Source organism: Chrysemys picta, chromosome 4 (genome assembly GCF_011386835.1).
Source record: "Chrysemys picta bellii isolate R12L10 chromosome 4, ASM1138683v2, whole genome shotgun sequence".
Taxonomy (NCBI): Eukaryota; Metazoa; Chordata; order Testudines; family Emydidae; genus Chrysemys; species Chrysemys picta.
The window spans coordinates 43,044,121-43,070,739 of NC_088794.1; the positions used below are offsets into that span (position 1 = coordinate 43,044,121).

Here is a 26,619-nt window from a genome sequence, read left to right on the forward strand (position 1 = left end):
CTACTCCATTTGTTACATTCTTAGATCTGGTGCGATGAACAGCTCAGTGGTGTAGGGGAAATATATAGAGAGAGGTTTAATTATTATCACAAAACACCACCACACACGGTACCTTTAATCCACCTAACTCCTCTTTTCATTAAGAACTAAATGTCCAGTTCTTTCGCAGAATCTGTGCAAAGCTGTACATTCTCATAAATTAACATACTAGGTCAAATTCACTTCAGTCCAACTCCACTGAAGTAGGCTTACTCTTCTCTTAAATTATTTGCAATAGGTTTGGTACATATTGCACATATTTTCCTACTCGTACTGTGAACAGCAGCATTCTTTAGAGAGAGCCAATGTTTCAACATTCAGACTGCCTGAACTGAAGCAGGCTGAAAGGAATGACCCAAACTGGAACTTGATCAGAACACCTGGGCTTGGATCCTTCTTCTTGCCTCACTTGCTGTAGGATCTTACAGAGCTCAAGTTTACATTTCATCTGAACAATGGGAAGTCTCCAGCCGGGCAGCAATCCCTAGCACCATGGTAGGGCACTGGTTCAGTACTGACTCAGGGGACTAGGCCTCAAAGGTATTTAGGCACTGAGCTTCCATTGAAATCAATGGGAGTTAAATGCCTAAATACCTTTGAGGGGCTGGGCCATAGTCAATTGCTCCCTGCAGGACCGGCTCCAGGCACCAGCCGAGTAAGCTCGTGCTTGGGGCGGCAGATTGTACGAGGCGGCAATCCGCCCAATCCTAGGGCGGCACGGCCGCTTTTTGTTGTTGTTGTTGTTCCGCTCCGGCCGCCCCCTCCCCGCTGGGGCACATCTGCAGTGCTGGGAGTCCCCCTGCACCCTGGCTTTGGCCACGCCACAGGTTTTTTTTTTGTTTTTTTTTTGCTTTGCCGTTTTTTGCTGCCCCGTTTGTTTTCTTTTGTTTGTTTGTTTGTTGTTGTTTTTTGCTTGGGGCAGCAAAAAAGCCTGTGAGGGGGCAAGGGAAAGAACCCCAATTAGTCATACTCCAAACTTGGGAGTGATTAACTAATTGCCTCCTGGCCAGAGGAAGCAGAGCAAGACATTTTAAGTAGACTGAGGGTGCTCAGGTGGGGACAGACTACAGTGGACACCGGTTTCTGATGGAGCAAAGCCCTAGCAGCAGGTTTAACAGACAGGAAGCACCAGAGGAAGAACTCTACAGGAGTGGGTTAGGCCTCTGCAGGAGAAGTCCTGAGGCAGGGCCAGCAAGGGAACTACAGTGGACCCTGAGGCTGCAGAAGAGGTATTAGTTTGAAGATTTGATTGGACTTTCATTTGGACTTCTTCATGTTATCCCTGAAAGGGGTTTAAATTTCCATGTGCCTTGGTCAGATGGCCATGCCACAGCGTACCCAGAAGGGGCGAAGAGGAAGCCTGAGAAAGGCCATTGAAGGGCAGGGAGTGAGCCCAGTAGGTGAGGCCAGAGACAAGGACCCTGTGCAAGGAAGCATGAGGGGTGCCCACTAGGTGAGTATGTGCTACTAGTACTACACTGCCCCTGAATCCTTCTCCACTCTCCATACCAATACTTTACCTGCCTCTTTCATTTTCTTTTTTGTGCTCTGTCTCATACCTTCACCCATACTATTTCACTCAATCTCTCTCAGCCACTTCCTTTTTCACCCCTCTTTCTCTCCGCAGCTCCCTGGGTTTGAGTGTGGTGGTCTTGCCTCATTCCCTCCGGGTTACTGTGAGTTCTGTATCTGATGGGACGTTTTACCTTCACTTGTCCTCTGGACACTTTCAGGGGAGCATGTGCTGGTTAGGGAAGCCTCGGCTGTCACAGCTTTTCTCTCCATCCCTGCCAAATCGGAGAGAGAAACACATATTAATAAAGAGCTGTAGAACAACTTCTCATCACTATCCTCATAGCAGTGGCCAGCGGAAGCTAGTGGGCCATTGTGCTAGGTGCTATACTGACACCGACTACAAAGATGTTCCCTCTCCAAAAGCACTTAAAATCTAAACATTTAAAAGACAAAACTCTAAAGGTTAAGTTCTTACTGGCCGTGAAAAATGCATCACGGGCCGTGAAATCCCTTCTTCTCCATGAAATCTGGTCTTCTGTATAGTATAGGGTAAAAGTACACCAATTTTACAGGGGAGATCAACGTTTCTCAAACTAGAGGTCCCAACCCAAAAGAGGATTGTGTGGGGGAGGTCACAGTATTGCCACCCTTACTTCTGCCCTGCCTTCAGAGCTGAGTGGTCGAAGAGCAGCAGCTGCTGGCCAGGTACCCAGCTCTGAAGGCATCACCCCATCAGCAGCAGCGCAGAAGTAAGGGTGGCAATACCAACCCCGCCCCCCCCACAATAACCTTGTGACCCCTCCACTCCCCCTTTTGGGTCAGGACACTTGCAGTTACAACACCATGAAATTTCAGATTTAAATATCTGAAATCATGAAATTTATGATTTTTAAAATCCCATGACCATGAAATTGACCAAAATGAGACCGTGAATTTGGTAGGGCCCTACCTGTGGAGGTTACACAGCCAGTGCCCATTGTGCGCTGTGGAACAACTATTATTTGCATTGCCATAGTGTCCAGGAGACCCAGCCACAGATCAGGACTCCCCTGTGCTAGGGGCTGTGCACAGAACAAAAGGTCCCTGCCTCAAAGAGCTTGCAGTGGACCAAATTCTGCAGCAGAACTCCCAAATTCCTTGGAAAATTCTATGGCTACTGAAACAGTCCACAGGGTCCTGATTGAGATGAATGGGACAGATCACACCTCTCTCAGCCATTTTTCCTCAAAGCCATTGTTTCAGGCTCTCTGCAGACTCAGGTAGGTGACACTGCATCTGTTTCCATTTTCTCCATCATCATAAAGCCTATAAACATATCTGTTCCAACAGGAAAATTCAGATTATGAAGAACAGTTCTGGGGCAAGGACTCAGTTCCCCAGCAAACCCCGCAGCCATGGGATTGTGGAATACCCTAGACCCTGTGTCTAGCTGTAGCAGAATTTGGGCCAGCCCAGGTTCCGCCTTCACATATTACCAGCCCAGCTAACATAGCCTCCTTCCCTGCACACAGTCCTTCCACTCCACACCTCTGCCTGCTTCTCACTACTCCTTCACAGCCCCATGCTGCCCCCACCACAGTCCTTGACTTTCCCCTACCCTTCAGCTCCTGACACCAGACCTAAAGGATGAGCAGAAATGTGAGGGGGCATGGAAAGGTTACAGCATATGTGGGGGTTGAGGGGTAGAGAGTGGGGATATAGGAAAAAATAAGGGGATTGGGAGAGCCTGGAAAGGGGGCCAGGATGCCTCTCCAGATAGATTTCCCCTAGGGTGGGAGAGGATACAAAGCAAACAGGGCTACTGGAAGTGAAGGAGAAGAGAGCAAGGGACTTGGCAAAGGTGTCTGGTGCATCCAACCAGCTGAGAGCAGAAGATGCCCAGAGGTACACTTAGTCACACCCACTAGGCCCCATGGCTCAGAGAACGTGGAAGCGCAATACACTCCCATGCAGTATTGGGACGCAGAGCTGTGTTGAGGACTGTGCAGTCAGTGCATTGCCTGCATAGCCCTAGTCTCTGCAGCAGCGAGCAAAGGCCTCCCTGTAAGATTCTGCCCCCTCCCGACAGCATGGTCCCTTGGGGAGCCCAGTCTGGGGAGTGCTGTGGAAACAAGGGCTTCCATTTACCTTCAAATGAAGGACCCTGAAGTCTTTTCAGGGTTGTGTAAATGATCAGTGAGACTGCTTTGCTGAATGGGTATTCCTTGTGCTGCTCAGAAATGTTTTCCTGAGACTCGATGCTCTCCAGCATCATTTCCACGGTGTGGCGGTGAAATGAAATGAAGTCCCCTTCTCCGCAGCATCTGCATTTGTGAGCCTGCCCTTCTAGATAGCTCACACACTTGAGATGTAAGGCTTTCTTCTGGCTCTTCAGCCAGCACTCGTAGGCCGCTTCCTGCAGCATTGGCATGCAAAACGCCATGACGCCGCATTGTATCACCAGCTGCTCTTGCTTGATTCGGTTATAAACAGAAGAGCGGATATCTGAAAGATAACGTGGATTTATCCATCCCCTCTCAGCAAGGCCAGCATTTGAGCACACAAGGCTCTGTTTCTGCTGCAGCCACTGATGCAACTGTCCACACTAAAGGTGTAACATGGCCCTGGGGGGTGGGTCATTGGTGGTCGGGATCAAACCTAGGACCACCAGATCTGAAAGCATGAGACATTACTGCCTGAGCTAAAAAATTCAGTCCTTAGCCATGGATGTAGCAGGCTACTCAACCACCAGATTTGGGCCAGAGTTCCACACTGTATGAATTATCACCACTTGGCTATACACCAGCGGACTACAAAATAACCTCATCCACTTTAATTCACGCCTGTTGCTATTGTTGGTGCCAGACTTGCACCGAAATAACAAAAGATGTGTGGTGATTTCTGTGCCAATCTGTGTGTAGACAAGCTCTTAGACACTGTAGGGAAAGTTTGGTGGAATCTAGGTGAGGTAGAAGGAGAATAGAACAAAATAAAAAATTCAGGTAAGATATATTAGCTCATACCAGCCGTTTTGACCTCTGTTCGTCCTCACAGTATGTTAGGGGTTTTTGAATGACTATATTTTAGTGCTTTAATGTATATGCTGCCACATCATGGTTATTATTGTTTGTATTAAAGTAATTCAACAGAGATCTCAACTGAAATGAGGGTTACATTATCCTGGGACTGCATAAATGCAGTAATAAAAGAATAAATGTAATAAAAGAAAATCCCTGCCCCAATGAGTTTATAATCTACATATGAGTCAGAAAAGTGGGGGACGGGAAACTGAAACACAGAGAGATGAAGTGACTTGCAGGTCAGTGGCAGAGCCAGAAGTAGAGCTTAGGTTTCCTGTATGTGTCAGGCCAGTTTCCTATCCTCTGGACCCAACTGTCTCTCTCTAGATACCGCAGGAGTGACTTGAATTCATTTACAATAGCATTCCTAATGCTGCAACAGCTGAGCTTTTTGTACAGAATTTTCCTTTATTTTTTTAAAGAAAAAAGGCATTGATGATTACCCTGAAACAGATGCTTCTCAGGAGTTTATTTCAAAGTGTGATGCGAGATTCCATTGTGTAGGCTGTGACTGTCAATAGATACATTTAAGATGTAAGAAAGTACTAAAAACTACAGGCAAAAAAAATCTAATGATCTGTACAGTTCCTTCCTACTAGAGACAGCCCCTGCACTTTATGCATGTTAACAAGAAGGATTCACAGAGCACTCTGGAAAGATCACAAAGAACACAGACAAGGAGCAGTGGGATTTCAGCACACTCTGATGCCCCCAGTCTCTGGCCAGCTCCACGTACCTGAGTCTTGTCCAATTGGTCTCACCGTCCCGGGGCAAACAAGTAACTCTGTGGAGGGCATATCCTGTGATTGTGCTTTCTGGGAGTCCTTTCTTTTATTAAATCACTTGAAGATGTGGGAATCCACCAGGGCTGCAAGCGTCTGATTCATCTTCCTCTTGGTCCATTCGGGAAGGATGTGGAGCAGCAGCTCAGTCATGAAAGTCAGCCCGATGATAGCCGCACATTTCACTACCAGCTGCTCCGAAGAGCTCATGTTGTCTAACTCAGCCAGTGCGATGCCTACCGAAAACAAGTCATTCAGTAAATCATCACTTCTCCATGCTGGGTGCTCCTGAGAGACCAAGACAGTAAGATTACAGTGGTTAGCTTTAGCGTTGGGAGTGAGAGGAGGATGGATGTCCTGTCTGGATCCTGTCCTTTTTACCCTACAAATGAACTGACCTGAGGAAGCTAACACGTCAATTATCTCTTCTGAAAGCTGCCTTCACCAGCAACTACTGATAATGGGCAGTCACAGGGAATTCACAGCCGGGGTAGAGACCGTCGAATCGTGGAAGTCAACGAATGGCTACGCAGGTTGTGTCGGAGAGAAGGCTTTGGATTCTTCGACCATGGGATGGTGTTCCAAGAAGGAGTCCTAGGCAGAGACGGGCTCCACCTAACGAAGAGAGGGAAGAGCATCTTCGCCAGCAGGCTGGCTAACCTAGTGAGGAGGGCTTTAAACTAGGTTCACCGGGGGAAGGAGACCAAAGCCCTGAGGTAAGTGGGGAAATGGGATCCTGGGAGGAAGCACAAGCAGGAGAGCGCAAGAGGGGAGGACTCCTGTCTCATGCTGAGAAAGAGGGACGATCGATGAGTTATCTTAAGTGCCTATACACAAATGCAAGAAGCCTGGGAAACAAGCAGGGAGAACTGGAAGTCCTGGCACAGTCAGGGAACTATGATGTGATTGGAATAACAGAGACTTGGTGGGATAACTCACATGACTGGAGTACTGTCATGGATGGATATAAACTGTTCAGGAAGGACAGGCAGGGCAGAAAAGGTGGGGGAGTTGCGTTGTATGTAAGAGAGGAGTATGACTGCTCAGAGCTCCAGTATGAAACTGCAGAAAAACCTGAGTGTCTCTGGATAAAGTTGAGAAGTGTGAGCAACAAGGGTGATGTCGTGGTTGGAGTCTGCTATAGACCACCAGACCAGGGGGATGAGGTGGACGACGCTTTCTTCTGGCAACTAGCAGAAGTTGCTAGATCGCAGGCCCTGGTTCTCATGGGAGACTTTAATCACCCTGATATCTGCTGGGAGAGCAATACAGCGGTGCACAGACAATCCAGGAAATTTTTGGAAAGTGTAGGGGACAATTTCCTGGTGCAAGTGCTGGAGGAACCAACTAGGGGCAGAGCTTTTCTTGACCTGCTACTCACAAACAGGGAAGAATTAGTAGGGGAAGCAAAAGTGGATGGGAACCTGGGAGGCAGTGACCATGAGATAGTCGAGTTCAGGATCCTGACACAAGGAAGAAAGGAGAGCAGCAGAATACGGACCCTGGACTTCAGAAAAGCAGACTTTGACTCCCTCAGGGAACAGATGGGCAGGATCCCCTAGGAGAATAACATGAAGGGCAAAGGGGTCCAGGAGAGAGGGCTGTATTTTAAAGAATCCTTATTGAGGTTGCAGGAACAAACCATCCCGATGTGTAGAAAGAATAGTAAATATGGCAGGCGACCAGCTTGGCTAAACAGTGAAATCCTTGCTGATCTTAAACGCAAAAAAGAAGCTTACAAGAAGTGGAAGATTGGACAAATGACCAGGGAGGAGTATAAAAATATTGCTCAGGCATGCAGGAGTGAAATCAGGAAGGCCAAATCACACTTGGAGTTGCAGTTAGCAAGAGATGTTAAGAGTAACAAGAGGGGTTTCTACAGGTATGTTAGCAATAAGAAGAAAATCAAGGAAAGTGTGGGCCCCTTACTGAATGAGGGAGGCAACCTAGTGACAGAGGATGTGGAAAAAGCTAATGTACTCAATGATTTTTTTGCCTCTGTCTTCACGCACAAGGTCAGCTCCCAGAGTGCTGCACTGGGCAGTACAGCATGGGGAGAAGGTGACCAGCCCTCTGTGGAGAAAGAAGTGGTTCGGGACTATTTAGAAAAACTGGACGTGCACAAGTCCATGGGGCCGGATGCGCTGCATCCGAGGGTGCTAAAGGAGTTGGCGGGTGAGATTGCAGAGCCATTAGCCATTATTTTTGAAAACTCATGGCGATCGGGGGAGGTCCCAGATGACTGGAAAAAGGCTAATGTAGTGCCCATCTTTAAAAAAGGGAAGAAGGAGGATCCGGGGAACTACAGGCCAGTCAGCCTCACCTCAGTCCCTGGAAAAATCATGGAGCAGGTCCTCAAGGAATCAATTATGAAACATTTAGAGGAGAAGAAAGTGATCCGGAACAGTCAGCATGGATTCACGAAGGGGAAGTCGTGCCTGACTAACCTAATTCCCTTCTATGATGAGATAACTGGCTCTGTGGATGAGGGGAAAGCAGTGGATGTGTTATTCCTTGACTTTAGCAAAGCTTTTGATACGGTCTCCCACAGTATTCTTGCCGCCAAGTTAAAGAAGTATGGGCTGGATGAATGGACTGTAAGGTGGATAGAAAGCTGGCTAGATCGTCGGGCTCAACGGGTAGTGATCAATGGCTCCATGTCTAGTTGGCAGCCGGTTTCAAGCGGAGTGCCCCAAGGGTCGGTCCTGGGGCCGGTTTTGTTTAATATCTTTATTAATGATCTGGAGGATGGTGTGGACTGCACTCTCAGCAAGTTTGCAGATGACACTAAACTAGGAGGCGTAGTAGATACACTAGAGGGTAGGGATCGGATACAGAGGGACCTAGACAAATTAGAGGATTGGGCCGAAAAAAACCTGATGAGGTTCAACAAGGACAAGTGCAGAGTCCTGCACTTAGGACGGAAGAATCCCATGCACTGCTATAGACTAGGGACCGAATGGCTAGGTAGCAGTTCTGCAGAAAAGGACCTAGGGGTCACAGTGGACGAGAAGCTGGATATGAGTCAACAGTGTGCTCTTGTTGCCAAGAAGGCTAACGGCATTTTGGGCTGTATAAGTAGGGGCATTGCCAGCAGATCGAGGAACGTGATCGTTCCCCTTTATTCGACATTGGTGAGGCCTCATCTGGAATACTGTGTCCAGTTTTGGGCCCCACACTACAAGAAGGATGTGGAAAAATTGGAAAGAGTCCAGCGGAGGGCAACAAAAATGATTAGGGGTCTGGAGCACATGACTTACGAGGAGAGGCTGAGGGAACTGGGATTGTTTAGTCTCCAGAAGAGAAGAATGAGGGGGGATTTGATAGCAGCCTTCAACTACCTGAAGGGGGGTTCCAAAGAGGATGGAGCTCGGCTGTTCTCAGTGGTGGCAGATGACAGAACAAGGAGCAATGGTCTCAAGTTGCAGTGGGGGAGGTCCAGGTTGGATATCAGGAAAAACTATTTCACTAGGAGGGTGGTGAAACACTGGAATGCGTTACCTAGGGAGGTGGTGGAGTCTCCTTCCTTGGAGGTTTTTAAGGCCCGGCTTGACAAAGCCCTGGCTGGGATGATTTAGCTGGGAATTGGTCCTGCTTTGAGCAGGGGTTTGGACTAGATGACCTCTTGAGGTCCCTTCCAACTCTGATATTCTATGATTCTATGATTCTATGAATTCACACACTGGATTTTTGTACTGACCATGAGTTGATCCAGGAGCCACCATAACTGCTCAGTACCTTGATTTGACTGTAGAATTTATTAGGAGGGCTGTGTTTATATTAATTCTTAATAGTTTGTCATTTAAATGAGACTTAAAGCGGCTTCCCAGAACAGCATCAGAACTCTGCTGCACCGAGCTACAGTGCCAACTACTGGACTCGAGGCCTGGCATGACTCCAAGAGCAGACCAGCGTATTCAGGGATTATATTGGGGCAAAAAGAGGGGAGAACCTTTTACAGTACAAACGCCAGAAGAATGCCTGTTAAGCAGACTGTAGTGAGACTGAGTGGCCACCCTCAAAGCTGGAGAGAAAGGGACCACTACACTTCCCCTAGTGGGCAGAGCTAAATCTGCCACTCCCCCCTCACCAGAAGTCCTGGGGCGGGACAGAAAGTATAAAAGGAGAACCCCAGAGCTCAGTTGGGGCTGGAACACTGGAGGGAGCAGCAGATGTATTTTAAAGAATCCTTATTGAGGTTGCAGGAAAAAAAATCCCGATGTGTAGAAAGAATAGTAAATACGGCAGGAGACCAGCTTGGCTTAACAGTGAAATCCTTGCTGATCTTAAATGCAAAAAAGAAGCATACAGGTAGTGGAAGATTGGACAAATGACCAGGGAGAAGTATAAAAATATTGGCATGCAGGAGTGAAATCAGGAAGGCCAAATCACACTTGGAGTTGCAGCTAGCAAGAGATGTTAAGAGTAATAAGAAGGGTTTCTTCAGGTATGTTAGCAACAAGAAGAAAGTCAAGGAAAGTGTGGGCCCCTTACTGAATGAGGGAGGCAACCTAGTGACAGAGGATGTGGAAAAAGCTAATGTACTCAATGCTTTTTTTGCCTCTGTCTTCACGAACAAGGTCAGCTCCCAGACTGCTGCACTGGGCAGCACAGTATGGGGAGGAGGTAACCAGCCTCAGGGGAGAAAGAAGTGGTTTGGTTCAGGACTATTTAGAAAAACTGGATGAGCACAAGTCCACAGGGCCGGATGCACTGCATCCAAGGGTGCTAAAGGAGTTGGCGGATGTGATTGCAGAGCCATTGGCCATAATCTTTAAAAATCCATGGTGATCGGAGGAGGTCCCAGATGACTGGAAAAAAAGGCTAATGTAGTGCCCATCTTTAAAAAAGGGAAGAAGGAGGATCCGGGAAACTACAGGCCAGTCAGCCTCACCTCAGTCCCTGGAAAAATCATGGAGCAGGTCCTCAAGGAATCAATTCTGAAGCTCTTAGAGGAGAGGAAAGTGATCAGGAACAATCAGCATGGATTCACCAGGGGCAAGTCATGCCTCAGTAACCTAATTGCCTTCTATGAGGAGATAACTGGATATGTGGTTGAGGGGAAAGCAGTGGATGTGTTATTCCTTGACTTTAGCAAAGCTTTTGATATGGTCTCCCACAGTATTCTTGCCGGCAAGTTAAAGAAGTATGGGCTAGATGAAAGGACTATAAGGTGGATAGAAAGCTGGCTAGATCATCGGGTTCAACGGGTAGTGATCAATGGCTCCATGTCTAGTTGGCAGCTGGTTTCAAGCAGAGTGACCCAAGGTTGGTCCTGGGGCCGGTTTTGTTCAATATCTTCATTAATGATCTGGAGGATGGCGTAGACTGCACTCTCAGCAAGTTTGCAGATGACACTAAACTGGGAGGAGTGGTAGATACGCTGGAGGATAGGGATAGGATATAAGAGGGACCTAGACAAATTAGAGGATTGGGCCAAAAGAATCCTGATGTGGTTCAACAAGGACAAGTGCAGAGTCCTGCACTTAGGATGGAAGAATCCCATTCACTGTTTCAGACTATGGACCGAATGGCTAGGAAGCAGTTCTGCAGAAAAGGACCTAGGGGTTACAGTGGACGAGAAGCTGGATATGAGTCAACAGTGTGCCCTTGTTGCCAAGAAGGCTAACGGCATTTTGGGCTGTATAAGTAGGGGCATTGCCAGCAGATCGAGGGACGTGATCATTCCTCTCTATTCGACATTGGTGAGGCCTCATCTGGAGTACTGTGTCCAGTTTTGGGCCCCACACTACAAGAAGGATGTGAAAAAATTGGAAAGAGTCCAGCGGAAGGCATCAAAAATTATTAGGGGGCTGGAGCACATGACTTATGAGGAGAGGCTGAGGGAACTGGGATTGTTTAGTCTGCAGAAGAGAAGAATGAGGGGGGATTTGATAGCTGCTTTCAACTACCAACCTGAAAGGGGGTTCCAAAGAGGATGGATCTAGACTGTTCTCAGTGGTATCAGATGAGAGAACAAGGAGTAATGGTCTCAAGTTGCAGTGGGGGAGGTTTAGGTTGGATATTAGGAAAAACTTTTTCACTACGAGGGTGGTGAAGCACTGAAATGGGTTACCTAGGGAAGTGGTGGAATCTCCTTCCTTAGAAGTCTTTAAGGTCAGGCTTGACAAAGCCCTGGCTGGGATGATTTAGTTGGAAATTGGTCCTGCTTTGAGCAGGGGGTTGGATGACCTACTGAGGTCCCTTCCAACCCTGATATTCTATGATTCTATTTCTCTTCTAGGGAGCTGGAATCTCAACATGATCCCAGACTAGCAGGGCCGTCCTTAGGCATAGGAGGCTACTTAGGGCACCTGAAAATTTAGGGCACCACTGGGTCTTAGTGTCCCCCTCCTGCCTCTTCCTATCCCTGTTCTGACCCTTCCTGCAGGCTCCCATAGCTGGCTGCTGCAGCCTGGTGACTCTTACTCCGGAAGGGATCTAGTAACTTAAAAGTGAAAAAGTCTTCCACCCTACCAGACCTATTAGCACAACACTGAAACTGTTAAAGAGCCATTCAAGTGGTAATGAACCCATTTAACAGGCATTTGGCAACCCCTACGTATATATTGTCAGTTTCTGAATTTGCTGACAAAACCAGTTGTGCATTACTATAATATTTACTCAGAACATGTTAGTCTACAGGACCTTAGTTTAAAATTTGCTTTAAAAATATTTCATTAGTGAGTTGGTGAAGATTCATAGATTCTAGGACCTGAAGGGACCTCGAGAGGTCATTGAGTCCAGTCCCCTGCCCTCATGGCAGGACAAAATACTGTCTAGACCATCCCTGATAGACATTTATCTAATCTACTCTTAAATATCTCCAGAGATGGAGATTCCACAACCTCCCTAGGCAATTTATTCCAGTGTTTAACCACCTTGACAGTTAGGAACTTTTTCCTAATGTCCAACCTAAATCTCCCTTGCTGCAGTTTAAGCCCATTGCTTCTTGTTTTATCCTTAGAGGCTAAGGCGAACAAGTTTTCTCCCTCTTCCTTATGACACCCTTTTAGATACCTGAAAACTGCTATCATGTCCCTTCTCAGTCTTCTCTTTTCCAAACTAAACAAACCCAATTTTTTCAGCCTTCCTTCATAGGTCATGTTCTCAAGACCTTTAAGCATTCTTGTTGCTCTTCTCTGGACCCTCTCCAATTTCTCCACATTTTTCTTGAAATGCGATGCCCAGAACTGGACACAATACTCCAGCTGAGGCCTAACCAGAGCAGAGTAGAGCGGAAGAATGACTTCTCGTGTCTTGCTCACAACACACCTGTTAATACATCCCAGAATCATGTTTGCTTTTTTTGCAACAGCATCACACTGTTGACTCATATTTAGCTTGTGGTCCACTATAACCCCTAGATCCCTTTCTGCCGTACTCCTTCCTAGACAGTCTCTTTCCATTCTGTATGTGTGAAACTGATTTTTCCTTCCTAAGTGGAGCACTTTACATTTATCTTTGTTAAACTTCATCCTGTTTACCTCAGACCATTTCTCCAATTTGTACAGATCATTTTGAATTATGACCCTGTCCTCCAAAGCACTTTGTTACCTCAAGGGGAAGAAGGTAACGCTTCAAAGGAAATACTAGAGAGATGGTAGAGGGAAGATATAACAGGGAAAGCCCCTTTTCTCAGAAGCTGCAGACTCGGCTCCCTTCCGTGTCTGTCACCGGTGGATTTAGCTACCCATAAAATATAATAAAATAAAGAAAAGACAAGATAATATGGTGCAAATAAAGGTAAGTGTATTAGGGATAAAAGGTACAGAGAAACTAGGGAAAATGGGGGGGGGGAAATACAAGAATAACACAGTGAAACAGCAAAACCATAAATGAGTAAAATAGTGGATCAGTGACTGACTCTGAGAGCTTGGAGCTCAGGCCCATAAACCCTCCCGTGGGATTTTACAAAACAATAAACAATACCCCAACACGGAAACCTTTCTCCTATTGCTCTGATGCAGCAGATGTCACGTACAGGCATGATGCCCAGGACCTACAACTCTTGGACTGATTTAGAGTCCTTGAGGAGGAACACTGGGGAGTCCAGACGACTGATGGTTCTCGTCGCTGGCGAGGAGACCCTCTGGGATGATGGACACCAGGAGATGCAGGATATAGGAATGATGATGACAGGACTCCTCTTCCTCAAACACACTACGGGATAGATGTTGTTCTTCGATCTCAGCTCTGGAGCTCTGCGAAGACCCGACCGTGTACGAACTGTCGCTGGAATGGACAGCCCCGCGCAGGCGCTGAACAAGACCTTATAAAGCCTTTTTGGCGGGAAGAGTTCTGAGGGGATGGAACGCTTCTGAGGTGATGGAACACTGAGGGTTGGACTTGGCGGGAAAAACCGGTTCTGACTGGTTTAAGCTAGAGTCTGTGTAGCAAAATAAGTCCCCTCTCAAAGATGGAGTTCAAAGTTAGAGTTCATGTACTCCATTTTGAATTTCAGTTTTAAAGTCAGTGATTCACTTCAGTATTTTAAAAACATCTTATTGATAGCTAAGTGAAACAGTATATTCCATCTACCAACTTGCAATCCCTCCCATCTGCAAACTTAATAAGCGTACTTTCTATGCCAATATCTAAGTCGTTAATGAAGATATTGAACAGAGCAAGTCCCAAAACAGACCCCTGCGGAACCCCACTTGTTATGCCTTTCCAGCAGGATTGGGAACCATTAATAACAACTCTCTGAGTACGGTTATCCAGCCAGTTATGCACCCACCTTATAGTAGCCTCATCTAAATTGTATTTGCCTAGTTTATCGATAAGAATATCATGCAAGACCATATCAAATGCCTTACTAAAGTCTAGGTATACCACATCCACAGCTTCTCCCTTATCCACAAGACTCGTTATCCTATCAAAGAAAGTTATCAGATTGGTTTGACACGATTTGTTCTTTACAAATCCATGCAGGCTATTCCCTATCACCTTACCACCTTCCAAGTGTTTGCAGATGATTTCCTTAAGATTATAAAATCACATCTCTAAAAAATCCTGGCATAGATTTTTAGATACACAATCATCTTCAGCCTTAAATGCTTGGATCTTCAGACATAGTTTTTTAAATAAATCCTTCAAAAGACCACCCTTATCTAAAATACACATTTTAGTTTTAATTACTATAGTAAAAAAACTTGCTTCCAAAATCTTCCTGTCCATCCCTTTCTCCCTTCATATGCCCCCCCTCATTTAAGAGAGCCCTTAAAGGGACAACACCCCTTTCCTTCCAGATAGCTGGACAAAGAGTTTCCCTTTCTTTACTTCTGACTATATGATGAACTAGTTTTAAGAGAACCCTTCAGCAAAATCAGTACTTAGTAAGATATAACATCCTTTGTTATGCCTAAAATCTTTGGAAACATATATTTTAAAGTTGGTGAAATTTCATAAGCATGTCTATTGTTATGGAGATCACACAAAGTAAATTAGTGTTCCCTTTTTCTAAAAGCAATGAACATTGTTATGAACACACTAAACCTCTGTGACTGATTAATTTAAAATAATATTTTTGTTAAATATGAGTGAGTTAAATATGTAGTAATCTGGAATGATTACTTTATGAAGGCTTAAGAGTACATTTAAAATATAAAATCAGCTTAGAAATACTGATTAAGAAAATGTAAAACAGAGAAGAGTTGCATCATGTATTCCATACTTAATGTTGTATTCAGCAAGACTGCTGACTCGCCCTTACTACAAAGTTTTTGCAAATAAATCTCTGACAAACTTCAGGGCATATCAAAAAACCTGTGACTGACATTTTTTTATTTCCAAGTTTAGTGCTTTTAATTAGGTACCTTCTGCATGTCCAGTCTTCACCATCTGGCATGCAGTGGAAAACATGCCCCATTTTCTTTAGAAAGAAATTGCATAAGAGTGTTTTTTTCAAATATCATTTGCTTCATTAGGGTTCAGGGATTTGGCTAGAAGGGGGTGAGCACGATGGGGGAGGGAAGAGAGGAGGGAGACAATAGGGAGAGGGTAGGGCCTGGGTGGAGTGGGGCAGGGCCTGGGGCGGAGCAGGAGTGGAGTATGGGCGAGGCCACAGGCAGAAGAGGTGGGCTGGGGAGCTAGCCTCCCCAGGGGGCAGCTTCACCCACTGCCCATGACAGGAAGTAAGAGCGGGTTGGCTCCTGCACACCCAGTGCGCACTGCAGTCTCCTTAGGCAGGGGCTGTATTCACAGAGCCGAATGTGCCAGCACCACGCATTCTGTGTGAGGGAGAGGGTAAGGGGGTCTCTGCAGAGAACTGTGACTCTCCACCACCGTGAGGCAGGCCGGGGGGGCCGGTATCTTTTGCTGCCTCGTCCCTAACCTCCCCCACATACGGGCTGCCATCGGGCATAGGGGCACCAGTTTAATAATACTGCATAGGGCCCCTTAAATCCTAAGGACGGCCCTGCAGACTAGGCCCTGAGTGGAGCTGCGCCCTGCGGTCGGAGGAGACAGATGAGAATCCCCAAGGATTGTCTGACACCAGGGCCAAGTTTAAGGCCAATTCCCCAGGATCGGGCCCCACGGATAAGAGGGCCCCGCACCCGCGCCTAAGAGGGCCCCGCGCTTTAGGCTCACACGGTGGTGGTCCGCTCCAGCGGTATTTCGACGGCGGGGGGTCCTTCAGTGCCGCAGAAGATGTGGAGCAGACCCCTCCGCCACTGAAGACCCGGACCGCGGAATCAGGCCCCGCAGGTCCTAAAGCTGGCCCTTACTGCCACCGTTAGGGCCCTGGGCTGGGACCCAGTGGAGTAGGGTGGGCCCAGGTCTCCCTATCCACTGCTGCCAACCCCACCCCTGGTAGGGTGACCAGACAGCAAGTGTAAAAAACCGGGACAGGGCGTGGGGGGTAGTAGGAGCCTATATAAGAAAAAGCCTCAAAAATCGGGACTGTCCCTATAAAATTGGGACATCTGGTCATCCTAACTCCTGGGGTGGCAGTCTACCCACCTTAGCAGTGGCGGCTCCAGACAGCAGCGCACCAAGCATGTGCCTGGGGTGGCAAACCACAGGGGGTGCCCTGCCGGTCCCTGCGAGGGCGGCAGTCAGGCTGCCTTCGGCGGCTTGCCTGTGAGAGGGCCGCCGGGCCCATGGATTCGGCGACAATTCGGCGGCAGGTATGCCAAAGCTGCGGGACCGGCGGACCTCCCGCAGGCAAGCCGCCGAAGGCAGCCTGCCTGCCGTGCTTGGGGCAGCAAAAAAGCTAGAGCCGCCCCTGCACCTTAGGCCGGATGGTCTGCGCTTGCCTGCTTTTGCTCTGCCCCAGCCAGGAGGTTGTGGGCCATAGACTGTTAATTGCTGTCTGCTCCAGTCAGGAGGTTGTGGGCCATAGACTGCCTGTGCTCTACCCTCCCCCTCTCCCGGGCCAGAACTTCCCCATAGACTATTGATTGCTACCTGCCTGTAGTGAGGCCGGGTGGCCTCCATCCCCACTTGAGAGTGAGGAACCACTACACATACTTCTTGCCTAATTGGAAGGTCTGGCCTATTCTGCAGAGCTCAGACTCGTGCTTCTCCGCTTTGCTCCAAAGTTCAGACCTGCGCTGTCTGCCGCATTCAAGCTTCCAGGCCCTCTTTAACTGCTGCCCTTAAGGAACAGAAACATTGTGTCCCCACTGGCGGGAGATATCAGGATCAGACCCTCACCTTTTAAGGTAGGGGGCAGCATAATATTTTGCAACGTAACATTCTGGCGAATGGTGCAAATGTACAATTCATTGTCTGAGCTGGAAAGCGATTCCGTTTTGGAGGGGATGACCTTGATGGCATTGGCTGCACGGAGAGAAAGAGGAGAAAAAACAATTACAAGAACTCACATTTTAATTTGTTTGCTTTTTAAATCTATCCAAAGCAAAACAATACTTGACAAGATCTAATGGGAACAGCCATTATAACCATTTGGGTGTGAGAATAAACTCTATCACCCAGAATGCAAAACAGGTTCCATTGCATTTCTACTTAATCACAACATTCCGAGGCTGGCTCTTCTGGGGGCCAAATCTTTGGTGTCGCCTAGATTTCCCAGACTAAATCAGATCAATGGCCTATTTTAGGAGGAAACCGTAACTCTTCTTCCCTTATGGAAATTTGGCACTAATATATGGGGAAGTACTAGCCTAATCCCAGGAAGTAAATGGCTGGTTTATGGCCTGCAGGAGCTGGGCTGCTCTTTTTCTCTTCCCGCTTATTTATTTAGGAAGTTTTAAAAGGCTTACAGAATCATTGCCATGGAATTATTATCATTTTGTTTTTGATATTTACAACAGCTTTTATTTAAAGAAACATTATACAATATAATCATCAAATCTCTCTGTTTAACAGGGTGTTACCTTTGCACTATGCAAGACGTTTTGTTTCTGGTGATTGTATTATTCTGATTACCCATTTATCAAGCCAGGCATGTCCATCAAATGTTAATAATCAAAAACATGGACAGATGTGCTGGGTTTGTTTTTGTTTTCAGGCAAATGTATTTTGTCTGAATATTGAACAACATATCTAAGAATCTATCCGCTACATTTCTCATATCTTAGCTAGTATAACTGCAAGTGATACCATTCCCATAAATATCAAAATCTTTTGGTTGGAAGATATTTGTCACCATAATATCTTGTAGCAATTAGTCCACAGATTAACTGTGTGATGAGTAGGAAAGTGTTTCCTTTAATGTTTTAAATATGTTGCTTTTTCATTTCACTGGGTGGCAGCATATTCTATTACCTCTTAGAGGGGTAGCACATAGAGGAAACCTGTTAAGGTTGCTAACAAATTGCATTATAACCTTTTTTCAGTGACTTATAACTTTGTTAGGCATTAAGCTTTGGGACTGAAATTTTCCATGCTTGGTCTCTGCCTCAGATTTGGTTTTTTGAACAGTTAAGACTGAAAATGGTTCAGCAGTTTTGTCAATGTTAAAAAAATGCGTATTTTCCACCTGCCCTCTTTTTGAGCAGCTTTAGTGTCCCAAAGATTTGGAGCAGGAATAGAAATTTCTCAGGGATAAATAGCATCCAAGAGTTCTAACTCAGTCCCATGCTTTAATCACTCAACCTCACTCCCCTCCCAGAGACAGGAATGGAACCCTGCAACCCAGCATTCTACTGCTGAATGTACACCACTTACCCTCTCTGCTGCCTCCCCTGGCCCCAGTCTTGCCTCCTTTCCTAGCCTGTTCAGCTACTCTTTCCATTCCCCTCAGCACATCTCCTCTTTGCCCCTTGCACCCTCCTTCCTTCCCTGAATTCCAGCAGCCAGTGCCAGGCCGACAAACATTCCCAGAAAGATGAGAACTGCCTGGGAGGGTGAGTCACTATACACTATACAGTGGGCTGTGGCATTTAAGAACATAAGAACCTGTCTTGCAACAGTGGCCAATGCCAGGTGCTTCAGAGGGAATGAACAGACCAGGTTACCAAGTGATGATGAGTTAATGACAAGTAGCTTACTGAAAAGGCCTTCCCACTCATCATCTACTTCTTCCTCCTCCTCCCAAAGATGGAAGATGAGCATGTTCTTTAAATGGAGGTTCCGCAGCAACTCCTCGCAGTAAAATGGTATTCCATGGCTTCTCTGTATCAAGAACCTAAAGAGAGACAAAAATATCCCCCAAGTCCGCTAATTACCTGATGTTTCATCGATTCACAGATTCTAAGGCCAGAAGAAACCACTGTGATCAGCTAGTCTCACCGCCAGTATAATACAGCCCATAGAATTTCCCTGAAATAATTCCTGTTGAAACTAGAGCATATCTTTTAGAAAACACATCCAGTGTTTTCGTACCATGCTTAGCTTTAGTATCTTAGCAAATATGGAAACAGTACTGGCATGGCCATCTGCATTACAGTAGTAAAATGGAAAAACCAAGAAGGATAACATTTTAAAAGGCACTGTGCAGATTTTTTTTTTAGTTGATTGCTTTTAGCTGAAAGCAGGTATCAAATAAAGTTTAATGAATTTTTAGCCTTGCAATTTGGATGGGTGAAAGGGCAACCTGGAGATAGACGTTCGCTAAGTCTGTTTATAAAACTGGAGATGGAAGCCTAGTACAGACTGGGTTTTACCTAAGCAAAAAGGGAACTGCTGATACAATGCTGAGGACTCTCAGTAGGTCACAAATGGATATAGAAATAGGCATAAAGAGTCTAGAACTGGAAGGAGTTGCCCAAATTTGAGGTACTGGCAGCTGTGTTCAGCTGGCTGGAATAATGAAGATAGATGGGTGGGTAAGTCACCACCTGCCCCCTGTGGGACATGTTGAGAAGAGGTGTAGGAGCCACTGGCACTTGATGGCTGGGGGGGTTACTCCAGAAAGCTTACGCTTTACTTTGATGATTTTACCTTTGTTTGTGGGCTCTGGGAATTACTCTGAGGACATCCAGGCTTCACCCAGACTTTGGGCCCCATCACTGGACCAACTGGATCCCAGACTGCCTAGGGGATGGGAGACTGAAGATTTCTGTTGGTTTCTTCTCCCTCACCTGTCCCCGCTGCCTGATTCTATGCTTCTCCTCAGCTTCCATCCAACCAACTCTGAGGCTGACTGAACCACATTGCACCATCATGACAGGCTGAGACACCCTCTCAAGCTCTGCAAGCCAGACATGCCACCACTGAACCTGTCTGGAGCTGCCCTGCCTGCATTGATTCCTGGGACAACCCCAGACAGAAAACTGCATTTCCCCAACCTTTGCTGCCTCACCTTCTCTCCCCCTCCTGTGCCAACCCCTTTGCCTAAAGAGCTGGAATAATCTCTGACCATGTTGACCTGAAACCCAGCAGCAAACCTAGCCCTTCTTTCCTTTCCCCAAAGGGGTAGGCCCTTTAATATCAGCAAAGAATTCTGACCACCTTCCCTCTAAAGGACTCTGATAAACACTCCAGTCAGACTAGTTCCAACGCAGAGCCACTTCCCTGTCAGAGCTCAAACAGCTCAGACTGTATTTTCCCTCTTTGTGTTGAGTGAGTAGTGGAAGGAATTTTGACAGGGCAGTTGCTGTACTAAGGTGCACTCACACCTGACTGCTGAATGGTGGGGCAGGAAACAAAGGTCAAGTTAACATCTTAGCCTTCTGCGCTCACCACTCTTCACCACAACAGAGGGGATGGATGGTACCACCTTAGCTCTCTGCCTAGGAGCAAACTGATCAAGAGATCCCCCAAGCAACTGCCCTGGGATGTATTTGCAAACCAGAACATTAGAAGGCAGTGACAAGCCAAGAGCTATATGTTAATAACAATAATATCTGGACTTTCTATAGTGCTTTTCATCAGTGTTTTTTCAGAGGCAGTATAATCAGCTTCATTATACAGATGGGGAAACTGAGGGACAGAGAAACAACGTGATCTGCCCAAGGTCACCCAGTAAGACAGTGATAGAGCCAGGAATAAACCTCAGTCCCAATCCAGTGCTCTATCCACTAGGCTACAGTGAATCTTTTCCAAGCCCTAGATGGAACAGCATAAAGTTAGGACCAACCATGTTTTACTAGGTGCTAGGCTATTGGGCTGTTTTGACCCTGCTTTCATGGACCCTACAGAGTCAGTCACTTGACCATGAGCCATTTGGTTCCTCCTTTATGGACCTGCTCCCCTCTGTTTTGCGGAGAAAGGTTGGTTTGCAGCTAAGAGCACAGATCAGGTGCCTATCACTTACATTTCTAGTTCCCGGGAGATGCTGACCACCCCAAGGTCCTGGCAGGCTTTTTGCAGGATCACAGAGGGTTTTAGCTCCCGCAGCTGAACATAGGTGGTCTTTGTGCTGTTAATGATGTTTGCAGCAGAGACACAAGGCGGCCGTGCTTGGCGGCCGGGAGGAGATAGAGACATGACCATAAACACTGGGAGCTGGAGAGCAAGTTGTCCAGAAATTCCCATGATGCAGGATCAATGAAGTGGGCTTCATCAATGACAAAAATGAGAATGTTTTTCTCCACTACCTGAAAAAGAGCAAAAAATCACCTGAATAAGGTGTTGCTTCAGTTACGTATATCTTGCCTTCAGGCCAGGGCCAGGGGTGTCATACCCCCACCCCCGTGACTGCTACTCCAACCTATGGGGTGGAAGAGCAGCTGCAGCTCCTTTGTGTTGGTTAGATAGGATATGGGGATCTGCACAGTAGCGTAGCTAGGGAGGTGCAGGGGAAGCAGCCGCTTCCCCTCAGCACATTTTTCAAAAGTGGCGCCTGCCGGGCTGGCGCTGGGCTCCTGCAGGCAAGGGGGGGCAGCATGGCCAGAGGAGCCATTGGGGGGGTGGGCGCGGCCGGAGGAGCGAAGGGGCTGGCTCCTCGGCCATTGCGCCCCATGCTCAGCGTGGCCCCAACATCGCTGCAGCCACCCCCTGCGGCGGCTCAGGGCTCAGCGGCCGAGCGCTCCCCGCCCCTGGATGCGGCAGCAGCAGCATCTCCTAGCAGCGGCTCGCAGCCCATTATACAGTGCAAAGAGAGGCAGGGATGGGAGAGGGGATGAGAAGCCCCAACACATCTAATGTCCCAAGCGCCTCCCAGAAGCGATCGGGGGACAAATAGCAGGAAGCAGCAACAGGCTTCTTCTCCGGGTCCAGTGCTGGGCTGCCAAGCACACCCGCCCGGGCCAAGGGAAGCAGGAAGCTGCCGGAGAGAGGTGGGGATCTGCCTGCCTGCCAGCTGCTGCCCACCCCACTGCTCCACTCCCCCACAGCCCCCGGGAGAAGCGAGCAGCGCCCGGCACCCCTTCCCCGCACCCGCAGCCTCCAGCCCGGCCTCAGGACAGGGGGGCAGCCCGCACCGCCTGGAGTTTCCCGCGAGCCTCTTCCCTCCCCCTCCCATGGTGGCCGCCCAGCGCGGTGTCATGTTTTCCTCTGAGTCCGAGGTCGCTCGGCAAGTCCTGCCTGGGAGCACGTGAAACTTTCTCGCCTCTTCTCCCCCCCTTCTCCGACCGCACCCTAAAAACTTACTCGGGCAGGCCAGGCAGTGCCATGCCCAGCCCCCTCCCCCCGGACTGAGCCCCTCAGAGGGGGGGCGCAGCATGGCCGCAGCGTGGCCGGAGGAGCCAAGGCGGGGGAGACGCGGTACGGCTGGAGGAGCCAGCTAAGGGGGGGGCATGGAGCGGCTGGAGGAGGAGCCAAGTGGGCGTGACCAGAGGAGGAGCCAAGCGGGGGGCGCCTTTTTTATGTTTGCTCCCCCTGCACTTAGAACCTGGCTATGCCACTGGGTCTGCATACACATGGATCCATGGCCCCGCCCATGGCCTGACCCCCCGACCACCTCTAACGTGACCTTCTGTGCTGACTAGGGAGGAGACAAGGTCCAGAGCTTTCCTCCCAGACAGCTTATTCCACTTCATTCATGCACGTGTAAGAGGGCTGTGTCCCTGCACACCGTGGGCAATGTCACCCAAGATGATTACACTCTTTTGGAAAGGGGGGTTATTTATGTTTTTCCACTCTGGGGGTATAGTCCCTGCATTTTGGGAGGAGATCCAAGTTTTGGGACAAAGCATGAGCCAGTTTCATGGAGAATCCGTCCCATAATCTGAATCTGAGAAGGGCCAGAAAGTGCACTCGGTGGTACAGAAAGACATAGTTCCTGCCCTCTAACTTTAGACATCACACAGTGAGTGCAGGTAACAGGAATTAGGATTGAGGAGGGATATAGAGGATAAGGACATAAGGAAAATGACCCGAGTACACTGTATTCCCAGCCTGCTAACCAGCTGCTCATTAGCAGAATCTGCAAGTCCAGTGCAGTCTGGGGAATCATTTCTCTCCGTTTCACAATAAAGAGAGTGGTTCACCTTCTGAAGTATTTTCACAAGAAATAGTTCCATCTCCTCGGTCCTTGTTTCATGATCCATTTTGGAAACCTCAGCAGAGGTGGGAAACTAGTCAGAAAAAATGAGAACAGTAAGCAGAAGAGGCAGCGTTCCTGTTCATGATATACACATTCATGGGAAAAGCCCTGATTGAAATGTCCAGCCTAGTGAGACACACATGTTCATCTCAGTGTCTATCCTTTCCATACAGGGTTTGCATCATCTAGGGCATGTGTACATGAATATACCAAGGCCTCTGCTTCTAGATCCTCCGTCTAAGTCCAGCTGAACAATTAAACTACCATCTGACAGCTCTTTGGTGACCTATGTGAAATAAACTGTTGGTCTTAGTCCTGCTCTTGGTAGGACGGTGCCTACAGTAGAGGAACTATGGGTGAAATCCTGGCCCCACTGAAGTCAATGGGCATTGACTTCCCTTGTGATTCCGTTGACTCTGGTTGACTGACAGTGGACAGGCTAAAAACTGGAGAGGCTGTGATAGCTGAACTGCCCTCTCACCCAGAGAGATGGTACTTTCAGAGCAGAAGTGGGAAGTTGTGTGTGTACAGCAGGCTCACTCCGCCATTATGGGAATTCTGTGGATAAGGAGAAGGGTTTCGTTCTCCAGGGCTGCCGAGCCTGCACATTTCACCCAGCTTCCATTTTTGAAGCCTCACCCTCCATGACACCTTTTTCCCCTTAGGCCTCTTTCGAAATTTGATGTTTTCATGCTGTGCAGTGACAGGCAGCAAAAGCAAGTCCAGACAAGACGCGATAAATCGAACCCAGAAGTTCGATTGCCTGCCGCCGAACCAGCGCGGTAAGTATAGACAAGCCCTTACTTGTGGCCAGCCTCCTGGCCTAAGTAGGCAATTTCAGCAAGTAACTGGCTCTTTCCATAGCCCATAAGGCCTTCATACATTATGACGCGGCCTTCTGTAGACCCCACAAATCCTTTCAATAAAGTGTCATAGATTTCAAGCTCTTTTTCCCGACCTAAGAAACATGGAGTGACTTTAAGAAAGCAAAGACCAATGCACGTCCCTTTCCCTCTTTGCTTAGCAGTGGCAGCATGTCTCCACCCATATCGGAAATGCATACATAAGTCACTGGTTCATTTCTACCTCTGCTGCAATCCTTATCTATCCCTTTCTCCCCACTCATTTTGATAATTGCAGCTCCCCTTTCTAGCATATTCCCAAACCCGACTGTCCAGATTCCAGCACACCGCTGCTACCCTCCCCACCACACACACAAAGAAGTGTGACCACATTATTCCTATCGTCACACAACCACTTGTTCATTCCAATACCGGGTGTCACTTTTCAGATTTGTATCCAGTCTCCTTTACAGACCCTGAGCTACATTCACTGGAGCTGGCACAGGGAAGTATAATTTACATCTCTCCTTACCAGCCTGCCAACCAGGAGATTCATCAGCTCCTACAGGGCAACAGGATTAAAATTTAGAGATGAGGTGGGGCTCACCTGGTATTTATCTCATAGAAATGGAAGGGACCTTGAAGGTCATCAAGTCCAGTCCCCTGCCTTCACTAGCAGGACAAAGTACTGTCCCTGACAAGTAGGTTTTTGGGGTTTTTTTTGGTTGTTTTTTCTGCAGATCCCTAAGTGGCCCCCTCAAGGATTGAGCTCACAACCCTGGGTTTAGCAGGCCAATGCTCAAACCACTGAGCTATCCCTCCCCCCAGTGGAAGCATTGGGGTGCTGGAATCTAGCATTTTGTTTCAACCCCATTTGTCAGTAAAGTGAAAAGATGCTAATCAAAGACACAAAGGGAGTGAATATGAGGGGTAAGAACATGCATATATTCCTTCGAGCAGGGCCGGCTCCAGGCACCAGCTTGTCAAGCAGGTGCTTGGGGCGGCCACTCCGGAGAGGGACAGCACGTCCAGGTATTCGGCGGCAATTTGGCGGAGGGTCCCTCACTCCGCCTGGGAGCGAAGGACCTCCTGCCGAATTGCCGCCGCAGATCGCGATCGCGGCTTTTTTTTATTTATTTTTTTTTTTGGCTTCTTGGGGCGGCCAAAACCCTGGAGCCGGCCCTGCCTTCAAGACAAGGTGGTGAGTATGAGGAATTATCTTTATTGGATCAACTTTGGCTAGTGGAAGAGACAAGCTTTCAAGTCTCACAGAGCTACTCTTCAGGTCTGGGGAAGGTAACCAGAGTGTCACAGCTACACACAGATGGTTAAGCATAAGGAGATCACACATGTTGCCTGAGACCACTTAAAATGAAGTGGGCAGTTAACACCTCTGCTGGAAAGTTTGTTTCTTCCACCAACAGGAACTAGTCCAATAAAAGCTATTCTCTCACCCACCTTGTCTCTCTCCTATTCTGGGAACAATACGGCTACAACAACACTGCAAACATGTATTCCATACTCTTGTCTGACCATGGATAGATCCTGCGGTCCATAGCACCATATAAGACCTGCAGGATCAGGCACCACAATGTCAGTGTAAAGGCCCTGTATCTTTAAGAGCATCCCGAGCACATCTCAGAGCTTTACATTTCTGAATGATCCCAATGGTCAGTCACTTAATATCCTCAAGTAGTGGGTCCCCCTCAGACATTTCCCCCCACATCCGTCTCTTCCTTGGGCATCCTCTTCCCAGCAGCAACAACTGCTCCACAGGCTCCACAGGACAAACCAACTGGAGTTCCGAAGAGCTCTGTCCACCTACCCAGTAAGTGGTAATACTCAGACCTCTCCTTAGTGATATATGCTTGGCCAATCATTCTGCAAGGAGGAAGAGAAAGGAAAGCTGCAGTTAAAGAGCGAAAATACTCCTGGTCAGACTGAGTGGGGGCGCAGCTGGGCTGCCCACTCTCTCTGAATCCAAGCACTGCTTCCAAGAAAGGTTTCATTATTCTTAGCCTCCTGCACCCAGAAGCTCAAGTTGAGATGGAGTGAAGTAGTGTCATGGGGTTTCCCTTCAGAAGAGCGCTAAAGGAATATCAATAATTAAGGAGTCTAATGCACCTGGTGTAATGGGAGGGTGTATTAATATCCATCGGTGAGAACTGGAGAGCTAAGAAGGAAATGAGGCACAGCAGTCTATGATTTCTCTAGTAAAGAACAATGCAATGCAATGCCTATTAGCCTGGCTTCCTGAAGCTGCTCAAGGATCTGAAGGTAACAAACAATTCTGTATTGCAAATGGGTGAGAGATGAGAGACAAGTAGGAATAGACAGATTCAATCAAGCTTGCAGAGGAAAAGATAAGGAAAGCAAAAAAAGCAGAATGAGTTAATACTAGGCAAAGGCTGTAAGGGGAATAAGAGCGTGACGGGTTGGATCACAGAAACCCCCTTGGGAGCTGCCACCCGATGTGCAAAGACTACCCCTGCTTCTGTTTTCCCTGCCAGCTCAGGACTCCAGCACCCTGTCTTGCTGAGCCA

General features: G+C 47.8%; 1 protein-coding gene across 1 annotated transcript in view; it reads right to left on the reverse strand.

Annotated features, from left to right (window-relative positions):
• LOC112061273 (adenylate cyclase type 10-like) overlaps positions 1 to 26,619 on the reverse strand; it is a 71,899-nt gene that overhangs the window by 13,854 nt on the left and 31,426 nt on the right. The window contains 11 exon segments of the mRNA XM_065594061.1: positions 1,746 to 1,826; positions 3,682 to 4,138; positions 4,923 to 5,019; positions 5,457 to 5,631; positions 17,057 to 17,182; positions 18,856 to 18,992; positions 21,063 to 21,258; positions 21,261 to 21,345; positions 23,179 to 23,265; positions 24,050 to 24,192; positions 25,902 to 25,957. Of these exon segments, the coding sequence (XP_065450133.1) occupies positions 1,746 to 1,826; positions 3,682 to 4,138; positions 4,923 to 5,019; positions 5,457 to 5,631; positions 17,057 to 17,182; positions 18,856 to 18,992; positions 21,063 to 21,258; positions 21,261 to 21,345; positions 23,179 to 23,265; positions 24,050 to 24,192; positions 25,902 to 25,957 (1,640 nt within the window).